Consider the following 12,500-nt stretch of genomic DNA (forward strand, 5'->3'; position numbering starts at 1 on the left):
CTTATTTCCCTAGTTTGTTCTTGTTTACTTCTACAAAATGTATTCAATTTTATTTCACTAGTTTGTTCTTGTTTACTTCTACAAAATGTATTCACTTTTATTTCACTTGTTTCTTCCTGTTTACTTCTACAAAATGTATTCAATTTTATTTCACTCGTTTGTTCCCGTTTACTTCTACAAAATGTATTCAATTTTATTTCACTCGTTTGTTCCCGTTTACTTCTACAAAATGTATTCACTTTTATTTCACTAGTTTCTTCCCGTTTACTTCTACAAAATGTATTCACTTTTATTTCACTCGTTTGTTCCCGTTTACTTCTACAAAATGTATTCACTTTTATTTCACTCGATTGTTCCCGTTTACTTCTACAAAATGTATTCACTTTTATTTCACTCGTTTCTTCCTGTTTACTTCTACAAAATGTATTCACTTTTATTTCACTCGTTTCTTCCTGTTTACTTCTACAAAATGTATTCACTTTTATTTCACTAGTTTCTTCCCGTTTACTTCTACAAAATGTATTCACTTTTATTTCACTCGATTGTTCCCGTTTACTTCTACAAAATGTATTCACTTTTATTTCACTCGTTTCTTCCTGTTTACTTCTACAAAATGTATTCACTTTTATTTCACTAGTTTCTTCCCGTTTACTTCTACAAAATGTATTCACTTTTATTTCACTCGTTTGTTCCCGTTTACTTCTACAAAATGTATTCACTTTTATTTCACTCGATTGTTCCCGTTTACTTCTACAAAATGTATTCACTTTTATTTCACTCGTTTGTTCCCGTTTACTTCTACAAAATGTATTCACTTTTATTTCACTCGTTTGTTCCCGTTTACTTCTACAAAATGTATTCACTTTTATTTCACTCGTTTCTTCCCGTTTACTTCTACAAAATGTACTCACTTTTATTTCACTACTTCCTGTTTACTTCTACAAAATGTATTTACTATTATTTCACTAGTTTTTTCCTGTTTACTTCTACAAAATGTATTTACTTTTATTTCACTAGTTTTTTTCCTGTTTACTTCTACAAAATGTATTCACTTTTATTTCACTAGTTTGTTCCTGCTTACTTCTTCAAAATGTATTTACTTTTATTTCACTCGTTTGTTCCCGTTTACTTCTACAAAATGTATTCACTTTTATTTCACTAGTTTGTTCCTGTTTACTTCTACAAAATGTATTCACTTTTATTTCACTAGTTTCTTCCCGTTTACTTCTACAAAATGTATTCACTTTTATTTCACTAGTTTGTTCCTGTTTACTTCTACAAAATGTATTCACTTTTATTTCACTAGTTTCTTCCCGTTTACTTCTACAAAATGTATTCACTTTTATTTCACTAGTTTGTTCCTGTTTACTTCTACAAAATGTATTCACTTTTATTTCACTAGTTTCTTCCCGTTTACTTCTACAAAATGTATTCACTTTTATTTCACTAGTTTGTTCCTGTTTACTTCTACAAAATGTATTCACTTTTATTTCACTAGTTTGTTCCTGTTTACTTCTACAAAATGTATTCACTTTTATTTCACTAGTTTCTTCCCGTTTACTTCTACAAAATGTATTCACTTTTATTTCACTAGTTTCTTCCCGTTTACTTCTACAAAATGTATTCACTTTTATTTCACTAGTTTGTTCCCGTTTACTTCTACAAAATGTATTCACTTTTATTTCACTAGTTTCTTCCCGTTTACTTCTACAAAATGTATTCACTTTTATTTCACTAGTTTCTTCCCGTTTACTTCTACAAAATGTATTCACTTTTATTTCACTAGTTTCTTCCTGTTTACTTCTACAAAATGTATTCACTTTTATTTCACTCGTTTGTTCCCGTTTACTTCTACAAAATGTATTCACTTTTATTTCACTAGTTTCTTCCCGTTTACTTCTACAAAATGTATTCACTTTTATTTCACTAGTTTTTTCCTGTTTACTTCTACAAAATGTATTCACTTTTATTTCACTACTTCCTGTTTACTTCTACAAAATGTATTCACTTTTATTTCACTAGTTTGTTCCTGTTTACTTCTACAAAATGTATTCACTTTTATTTCACTTTTTTGTTCCTGTTTACTTCTACAAAATGTATTCACTTTTATTTCACTAGTTTCTTCCCGTTTACTTCTACAAAATGTATTCACTTTTATTTCACTAGTTTGTTCCTGTTTACTTCTACAAAATTTATTCACTTTTATTTCACTAGTTTCTTCCTGTTTACTTCTACAAAATGTATTCACTTTTATTTCACTAGTTTCTTCCTGTTTACTTCTACAAAATGTATTCACTTTTATTTCACTCGTTTGTTCCCGTTTACTTCTACAAAATGTATTCACTTTTATTTCACTAGTTTTTTCCCGTTTACTTCTACAAAATGTATTCACTTTTATTTCACTTGTTTGTTCCTGTTTACTTCTACAAAATGTATTCACTTTTATTTCACTAGTTTGTTCCTGTTTACTTCTACAAAATGTATTCACTTTTATTTCACTACTTCCTGTTTACTTCTACAAAATGTATTCACTTTTATTTCACTAGTTTGTTCCTGTTTACTTCTACAAAATGTATTCACTTTTATTTCACTTGTTTGTTCCTGTTTACTTCTACAAAATGCATTCACTTTTATTTCACTAGTTTGTTCCTGTTTACCTCTACAAAATATAATCACTTATTTCACTAGTTTGTTCCTGTTTACTTCTACAAAATGTTTTCACTTTTATTTCACTAGTTTTTTCCTGTTTACTTCTACAAAATGTATTCACTTTTATTTCACTAGTTTGTTCCTGTTTACTTCTACAAAATGTATTCACTTTTATTTCACTAGTTTGTTCCTGTTTACTTCTATAAAATGTATTCACTTTTATTTCACTAGTTTCTTCCTGTTTACTTCTACAAAATGTATTCACTTTTATTTCACTAGTTTGTTCCTGTTTACTTCTACAAAATTTATTCACTTTTATTTCACTAGTTTGTTCCTGTTTACTTCTATAAAATGTATTCACTTTTATTTCACTAGTTTGTTCCTGTTTACTTCTACAAAATTTATTTACTTTTATTTCACTAGTTTGTTCCTGTTTACTTCTATAAAATGTATTCACTTTTATTTCACTAGTTTGTTCCTGTTTACTACTACAAAATGTATTTATTTTTATTTTACTAATTTTCAATGTATTTATAGTTTTCCCAAGGTTCACGTACATAGCTTTTCATTCGTTTTATTTTTATTCATGATGTATTATCAATTTTGCACGAAGAATGTACACTTCGTTGTGTCTTTTTACACTCATTTCACTGATTTGCCAACGTATATATAATTTCTCGATTGCTTATGTACATGAATATTGACTTTTTTATTTGTTTTTATTATTTATTATTAATTTCGCTAATGTATAAATAGTTTTCCGAAGACTTACGTACATAGATTTTAATTTTTTTGTATTGGTTTCTGTTTTTTTTTTTTTTTTTTTTTTTTTTTTTTGTCAATTTTGTTAATGTATATTTACATGGAAATTAATTTTTAGTTTTGTTTTACTGTTTTTTATCAATTTTGCTAATGTATATATAATTTCCCGATTTCTTACTTACATGAATATTAATTATTTGTTTTGTTTTATGTTTTTTTATCAATTTTGCTAATGTATATATAATTTCCCGTTTTCTTGCGTACATGAATTTAATTTTTTATGTTTTTTTATCAATTTTGCAAATGTATATATAATTTGCCTATTTCTTGCGTACATGACTTTCATTTTTTATGGTTTTTATCAATTTTGCTGATGTATATATAATTTCCGATCTCCTAAGTACATGAATATCAATTTTTTGTTCTATTTCATGATCTATTATCAATTTCCAGGCAGAATGTGCCTTTAACAGCGCGAACTGCCCAAAAAGAACGCCAGCCGGACCCGCAAGGTCAATCAAGCCTCTTAACTCAGGCATGGGCAATCTGCGGCCCACGGGCCACATGCGGCCCTCGATGTGTACTTGTGGGGCCCTCAAGATTTTCTTGGTTACTGAACCTCTATGTATTTATAACCGTAATTATCATTAGGAAATGATGAAAGATCTCTCTCTCTCTCTCTCTCTCTCTCTCTCTCTCTCTCTCTCTCTCTCTCTCTATATATATATATATATATATATATATATATATATATATATATATATATATATAAATATATATATCTATATATATATATATATATAATATATGTATATATATATATATATATATATATATATATATATATATATATATATATATATATATACACATATAGTGGTATGCTCTGGTATAAGACACTCTCTCTCTCTCTCTCTCTCTCTCTCTCTCTCTCTCTCTCTCTCTCTCTCTCTCTCTCTCTCTCTCTCGTTTAAGTCTTCCCCCTTTGAGGAAATGCTTCAATATATTCTATAATTTCTTTATTTTCTTATTTTTTCAAATATTTTCTTAATGGCCTTAACTTCATTGACTATGGATGAATGTCCTTAAGAAAAATAATTTATTTAGTCATCCCAAGGAAAAGGTGTCCTTTTTTTTTCTTTTCTTTTTTATTCTCATATATGTATCACCACGCAGCCCTCTCTCACTTCCATGACTGCTCTAACCCATATCTGTCTCCCTTCACTTCCTACATTTTTACTACTCTAGAGCGAAGGGGAGAAGAGAAGAGGAAGAAAGATCAGAGAAGAAGAGAAGAAGAGGAAAGAGAAGCAGGTCTTAAATCAAGAGGAGGAAGCGTTTCATCACCTCCACTTGCTCCAAAGAGGCTCCTTCTGTGAAGAGGTGGGGTTGGCTTTAGCAAAGGGTCTAACACGAGAAACTTCACAGATTTGAAATGCTGTTTGGGAGAACTGTTTCAAAGGCAGATCCATGTTACTACTACTGTGGTTGAAAGGGATATAGTTTAAGCCTATTGCTCTCATATTTATTATTATTATTATTATTATTATTATTATTATTAATGACATAAGTATTACCACTATCAATATCAAAATTATCATTATAATTATGATGTCAGGATGCCAGAGAACTTCAAGTCAATCAATCAATCAATCATCATAATTATAATTATTATAGGCGTCCTTGTTGTCGTTGTTGTCATTTACATTATCAATACTAAATCTGCACTCTAGGTGGAATAGCAGAAATCTGCAATCACCGAGTACGAACACTGAAATCCAAGAGTGAAGAATAAACTACAAAAAGAATAACATAGATAAGAAGCAACACGAACTAAGAAATGAGACCAAACGGATATTTCACCACATTTGGATTCCCAAAGAAATACCCAGCGATACCAAATTGAGACTAAGTTGGACTCAAAGCTTCTTAAAAACAATGTGATATTTGCTATTACGAAAGAAAATCCTTTATTCAACAAGATAGCGAGTTTTTATACAAACAGTTGAGGGTAACAATGGCACAAAAATTCAAACAATGTGAAACATGCGATGGCAGGATTAAATAGATTTTTTCTATAGTCAGTGAGAGAGAGAGAGAGAGAGAGAGAGAGAGAGAGAGAGAGAGAGAGAGAGAGAGAGAGATAAAACACTGTCAATGAACAGAAAATGAAACACTGGCAATAAAAATAAAATAAAACTGACAATGAAAAGAAAATAAAATAATGATAATGAAAAGAAAATGAAATACTGTCAATAAAAATACAATGAAACAGTCGTTAAAAAAAATTGAGCACTCGTTGAAATGAAAATTAAACAGTTGTTGAAAAGAAAATTAAACAGTCGTTGAAAAGAAAATTAAACAGTCGTTAAAAAGAAAATTAAACAGTCGTCGAAAAGAAAATTGAACAGTCGTTGAAAAGAAAATTAAACGTCGTTGAAAAGAAAATTAAACAGTCGTTAAAAAGAAAATTAAACAGTCGTTAAAAAGAAAATTAAACCGTCGTCGAAAAGAAAATTGAACAGTCGTTGAAAAGAAAATGAAAGTCATTGAAAAGAAAATTAAACAGTCGTTGAAAAGAAAATTAAACATGCCAATGAAAAGAAAAGGAAACTCTCATTGACAATAAAATGAAACTTAATGAAAATAAAATGAAACTGAGAATGAAAAGAGAATGAAACACTATAAATGAAAAGAAAATGAAAGTCAATGAAAAGAAAATGAAACCCTGATAATGAAAAGAGAATGAAACACTATAAATGAAAAGAAAATGAAAATGAGAATTAAAAGAAAATGAAACCCTGATAATGAACAGAGAATGAAACAATATAAATTAAAAGAAAATGAAACTCAATGAAAAGAAAAGGAAACTCAATGAAATGAAAATGAAGCTCAATGAAAAGAAAATGAAACACTGTCAATGAAAAGAACTATCAACAATCATACTTTGCTGGGGTTTAACAACTTTCATCATCCTCTAAGTTTCTGCTCCTTATTTTAAGGTTTAAAGGTTGCTCATGAATGGCAGAAGCAGGGGACAGTGACAATGCCCTAGCAAGCAGGACAATGCCCTAGAGACTGACCATATGTATCATATGAACAGCGCCCAGGTCCCTTCTCCACCCAAGCTAGGGTCAGGAAATGACTGCTGGTGACTCAGCAGATAGACCTATATGCTCCCCAAAACCCTCCTCCTTAGCTCACAAGGATGGTGAGGTTGCAGCGACAAAAGAAACTCGAGTTTGAGCGGGACTCGAAACCCAGTCTGACGTTCACCAGTCAGGGACGTTACCACATCGGCCATCACAAAGTATATTTACGCACGTCAGTCATCTGAAACAGAATAGGATACAGTCTCTCTCTCTCTCTCTCTCTCTCTCTCTCTCTCTCTCTCTCTCTCTCTCTCAGACCGGACGTGGAGGGATAAATGAACGCGTACGGTAGAATCCTGTTGATTAGATAAAGCCTCCCAAAATAGTAACAGGATTTTAGAGAATTACTAGTTCTATTTCTTTCTATATATATCCCAATGTGGAAAGTTGCTTTCCTTTTGCCTATACAGACACCGAATAGTCTGGCCTATTCTTTACCGATTCTCCTCTGTCCTCATACACCTGACAACACTGAGATTACCAAACAATTCTTCTTCACCCAAGGGGTTATTGCACTTTAATTGTTCAGTGGCTACTTTCCTCTTGGTAAGGGTAGAAGGGACTCTTTAGCTATGGTAAGCAGCTCTTCTAGGAGGCCAATCCAAAATCAAACCATTATTCTCTAGTCTAGGATAGTGCCATATCCTCTGTACCATGGTCTTCCACTGTCTTGGGTTAGAGTTCTCCTGCTTGAGGGTACACTCGGGCATACTATTCTATCTAATTTCTCTTCCTCTTGTTTTGTTTAAGTTTTTATAGTTTATATAGGAAATATTCAATTCAATGTTACTGTTCTTAATATATTTTATTTTCCCTTGTTTCCTTTCCTCACCGGGCTATTTTCCCTGTTGGAGCCCCTGGGCTTATAGCATCCTGCTTCCCCAACTAGGGTTGTAGCTTAGTAAGTAATAATAATAATAGTAATAATAATAATAATAATAATACGAGAAGAAGATAAAGAACAAATAATGTGATGATAGAAATGTCAATCATGTGATTTAATTTGGTTCTGTTTTGGTATGCGATCTCATTCATGGCCTGATCTCAGTAATTGAAAGTATGTACCAAATAAAAATGGAGTAATTACTCAAAAGTGTCATTATTTGTGAATTGTATATTTCACGGACACTTGAGTAATTACTCCATTTTTAATTGAGTATATATTTTGCATTTCTGAGATGACGCCATAAATGAGATTTTGATTTTGATGATGCACTTATTGCACTAACATTTCCTTTCTCTCTCTCTCTCTCTCTCTCTCTCTCTCTCTCTCTCTCTCTCTCTCTCTCTCTCTCTCTCTCTCTCTCTCTCTCTCTCTCTCTTAAAAAAAACTGAGACTCATTAATGCTATTAAAAAAACATCAGACTCATGATATAAAAACAGACTCATACAAGATATAAAAAATACATCAAACTCACTCGCACTAAACAGCATAACTTTGTACAATATACAACTCTGGGTGAGCGGCAAAATAACTTCGAACCCCTCGAAAGCTAAAACCAGTTCTCTGCCACAAAATTATATTTATTCACGCCGGGTTGGCCTTTTTTCAGCCCAAAAAAACCCTAAAATTCGGAGTTGTTTAAATTGGTTGGCCTTTACTAATATCATGAAAAACGGTGGGCCTTAAATATTGTAGATTTTTGGCCTTTTTCTAATAATGGGTTGGCCTTTTAAAGCGGCTGCTGATTAGAAGTTGGACTTTTTTCATTTAGAAAAACTGGCAACCCAGATTTCGTATCCTATGGAACCGTTGACCTTTGCCCTTCCATCCCATGCCTTCTAACCCAACAGGAGACAGCAGAGTGTAAAATTACGTAGGATGTTACTCGTGCACTTCAAGCGTGTATCCTTCACAATTACCCACTTGGCGTGTATCAACGATAATGCCTTTGACTTTATCATGAACAGCTATTAAATCATCTTTGGAAACAACTTAACCCAAATAAAACGAATAATTAAAAACAATTTAAGGTTTAAAGGTCGCTCATGAATGGCAGAGGCAAGGGACAGTGACATTGCCCTATCAATCAAGACAATGCCCTAGAGACTGACCATATAATATATGATCAGCGCCCAAGCCTCCTCTCCACCAAAGCTAGGATCAGGGAGGGCCAGGCAATGGCTGCTGATGACTCTGCAGATAGACCTATGGGTTCCCCTAAACTCCTCAACATTAACCCACAAGGATGGTAAGGTTGCAGACACGAATGGCACTAACGAGTCGGAGCGGGACTCGAATTCCCGACTGGTAAATACCAGACAGAGACGTTACCAATCAGGCCACAACAACTCAACTTTCAAATTCAATTGACGTAATCTTTGTAACACTATTTTGAGTTTAATTAAATATCTCACAAACCATCTGAATAGATGATCAAATCACACAAATAAGATGTTTTTAAAATATCACTAAAAACCATACTGATATTCATCTTGAATGCAATACACACAGCGTAATCCGAAAAATATACACCACAAATAGTTAACCAATATCTAAAAATAAGTTGACCTAGTTCTTGAATATCCCGCCAGGTGAGACAAGATATTTTTAGCGCATAATCACCGTTCCTGACAACAGACGTAATTCAAACTTAATCTGGAAACGCAGTCTTAGATTAAACACATCATGCTTAATTCCCTCTTTCAAAGTAAATTAAAGTAAATTACAGTTACACTCACGCAAGAGCCCGTGTCTTGCATAAGGCAAGGCAATCTGAACACACACACGCACATACTTACATATGTTTAATATTCTAACTTGTTACACTCTACAGAATTCTCTTGTTTGAGGGTACACTTGAGCACACTAATCTATCATATCTTTTCCTCTTGGTTTTTTTTTTAAGTGTTTATAGTCTATATATGAAAGATTTATAATAATGTTGTCATTATTCTTAAAAAAATTATTTTAAATGTTTATTACTTCTTTTGTTGTTTATTTATTTCCTTATTTCCTTTCCTCGCTGGGCTACTTTTCCCGTTGGATCCCTTGGACTTATAGCATCCTGCTTTTCCAACTAGGGTTGTAGCTTAGCAAGTAATAATAATAATAATAATAATAATAATAATAATAATAATACATAGATTGTATGTGGGATAGTGATGTCAGCGCATTCAGCGAGGTGGACTGTAAGCTTTCCTTAAGGGACTGCAACTTGTGAAGACCACAGAGAAAAATTCAATAAACATAACACCAATTCTTATGATCTTCTTCATCTAAATATAAGTTTCTGATTGTTAAACTAAACGGAAATGAAGAAAAGAAGATTGTTCAAATGCCTTGAATTATAAACTGACTGCAAAGGAACTTTTAGACAGATAGAAGCAATACACTATTAGCAGTGACTTTGTTGTGCTTACCAATCCAATGATCCCGATGGCCAAGGAACCTGTTCGCAGACTGCAGCCGCAGCAGCTTTGGGTCAAAATGCATTTTTGTTCTCCCATCCTGTAATGAAAAAGAAACATGAGTGGTAATAACATTGGTCAAAGTAATTAGAAAATATTTTTTTAAAAATTGCCAAGAAGGGTTTTGGCAAAGGAAACATCAGAGTTTTAAAGTATGATCAATATAAAAACTTTAGACATTGCTCAACAAATAAAACACTAAAATGCTGCAAAGTAGAGTCAAAATAAATGAAACACTAAAATGCTGCAAAGTAGAGTCAAAACAGATGAAACACTAAAATGCTGCAAAGTAGAGTCAAAACAAATGAAACACTAAAATGCTGCAAAGTAGAGTCAAAACAAATGAAACACTAAAATACTGCAAAGTAGTCAAAACAGATGAAACACTAAAATGCTGCAAAGTAGAGTCAAAACAAATGAAACACTAAAATGCTGCAAAGTAGAGTCAAAACAAATGAAACACTAAAATGCTGCAAAGTAGAGTCAAAACAAATGAAACACTAGGATGCTGCAAAGTAGAATCAAAACAAATGAAACACTAAAATACTGCAAAGTAGTCAAAACAAATGAAACACTAAAATTCTGCAAAGTAGAGTCAAAACAAATGAAACACTAGGATGCTGCAAAGTAGAATCAAAACAAATGAAACACTAAAATACTGCAAAGTAGTCAAAACAAATGAAACACTAAAATGCTGCAAAGTAGAGTCAAAACAAATGAAACACTAAAATACTGCAAAGTAGTCAAAACAGATGAAACACTAAAATGCTGCAAAGTAGAGTCAAAACAAATGAAACACTAAAATACTGCAAAGTAGTCAAAACAAATGAAACACTAAAATACTGCAAAGTAGTCAAAACAAATGAAACACTAAAATGCTGCAAAGTAGAGTCAAAACAAATGAAACACTAAAATACTGCAAAGTAGTCAAAACAAATGAAACACTAAAATGCTGCAAAGTAGGGTCATAATAAATGAAACACTAAAATGCTGCGAAGTAGAGTCAAAACAAATGAAACACTAAAATGCTGCAAAGTAGAGTCAAAACAAATGAAACACTAAAATGCTGCAAAGTAGAGTCAAAACAAATGAAACACTAGGATGCTGCAAAGTAGAATCAAAACAAATGAAACACTAAAATACTGCAAAGTAGTCAAAACAAATGAAACACTAAAATGCTGCAAAGTAGGGTCATAATAAATGAAACACTAGGATGCTGCAAAGTAGAATCAAAACAAATGAAACACTAAAATACTGCAAAGTAGTCAAAACAAATGAAACACTAAAATGCTGCAAAGTAGGGTCATAATAAATGAAACACTAAAATGCTGCAAAGTAGGGTCATAATAAATGAAACACTAAAATGCTGCGAAGTAGGGTCATAGCAAATGAAACACTAAAATGCTGCGTAGGGTCATAACAAATGACACTAAAATGCTGCGAAGTAGGGTCATAACAAAGGAAACACTAAAATGCTGCATAGAATGGTCATAACAAAGGAAACACTAAAATGCTGCATAGAATGGTCATAACAAAGGAAACACTAAAATGCTGCATAGAATGGTCATAACAAAGGAAACACTAAAATTCTGCAAAGTATGGTCATAGCAAATACATCATTAAAACGTTTCCATGAGAAGTTACTTTCAACAAATCCTCGAAAACGTAATCAAGATGAATTGATAAATTGAAAATGAAAAACGTTTGTGACAAATCTGTAAAAATCCAACACAAAACTTTTTTGAAAAAAAAAAAAATCAAGTAAAATACTGAAAACGTTTATAAAAAGTCAGAAAAATCAAACATAGAACCTTTCGAGAAAAAAAAATATCAAGTAAAATAGTGAAAACGTTTTTAAAAGGTCCCTTAAGAAAACCTAATGTTACAAAAAAAAAAAAAGAAAATAATTACAAACGAAATACTGATAAAAAAAGGCATGATATATTTCAGGTAGTGGATCTATTCGTCCTTCTTCTTCTGGAGAGAGAGAGAGAGAGAGAGAGAGAGAGAGAGAGAGAGAGAGAGAGAGAGAGAGAGAGAGAGAGAGAGAGAGAGAGAGAATGTTGCAAGCTCTCAAAAATAAGGATAAAACAATGCTCTATTAGGAAAACATCAGTAATATGGAGAGAGAGAGAGAGAGAGAGAGAGAGAGAGCTATGCACAATTCTAAGAGGCAAAAGATCATTCATAAATATACATGGGTGTAGTCTTTTCTATGCCCATATAAACCAGGCCACACCCCAATTCTTACAACCAATTTAGTTATCAAATAATTACTTCCACAGAGAATAAATTGAAAAAAAAATATGGGTGATGTACATTCCTGACGATAGATGAAATTCCAATCTCCCTCTTCTGTTACGAAAAACTGTATGGAGAGAGAGAGAGAGAGAGAGAGAGAGAGAGAGAGAGAGAGAGAGAGAGAGAGAGAGAGAGAGAATTATTGTTTTAATCAATTTAACGCGCCAATTGGCATCAGAAATTTGGATACATGATAACAATAATATTTCTTTACATCTATAAAG

The 12,500-nt window shown here is 32.2% G+C and overlaps 1 protein-coding gene across 1 annotated transcript in view; it reads right to left on the minus strand.

Annotated features, from left to right (window-relative positions):
• Nucleotides 1-12,500, minus strand: part of LOC137652195 (uncharacterized) — a 64,287-nt gene that overhangs the window by 10,588 nt on the left and 41,199 nt on the right. The window contains exon 2 of the mRNA XM_068385412.1: nt 9,928-10,015. Coding sequence (XP_068241513.1) covers nt 9,928-10,015 — 88 coding nt within the window. The remainder of the gene's footprint in view (nt 1-9,927; nt 10,016-12,500) is intronic.

The sequence above is a fragment of the Palaemon carinicauda genome, chromosome 13 (assembly GCF_036898095.1).
Source record: "Palaemon carinicauda isolate YSFRI2023 chromosome 13, ASM3689809v2, whole genome shotgun sequence".
Classification (NCBI taxonomy): Eukaryota; Metazoa; Arthropoda; class Malacostraca; order Decapoda; family Palaemonidae; genus Palaemon; species Palaemon carinicauda.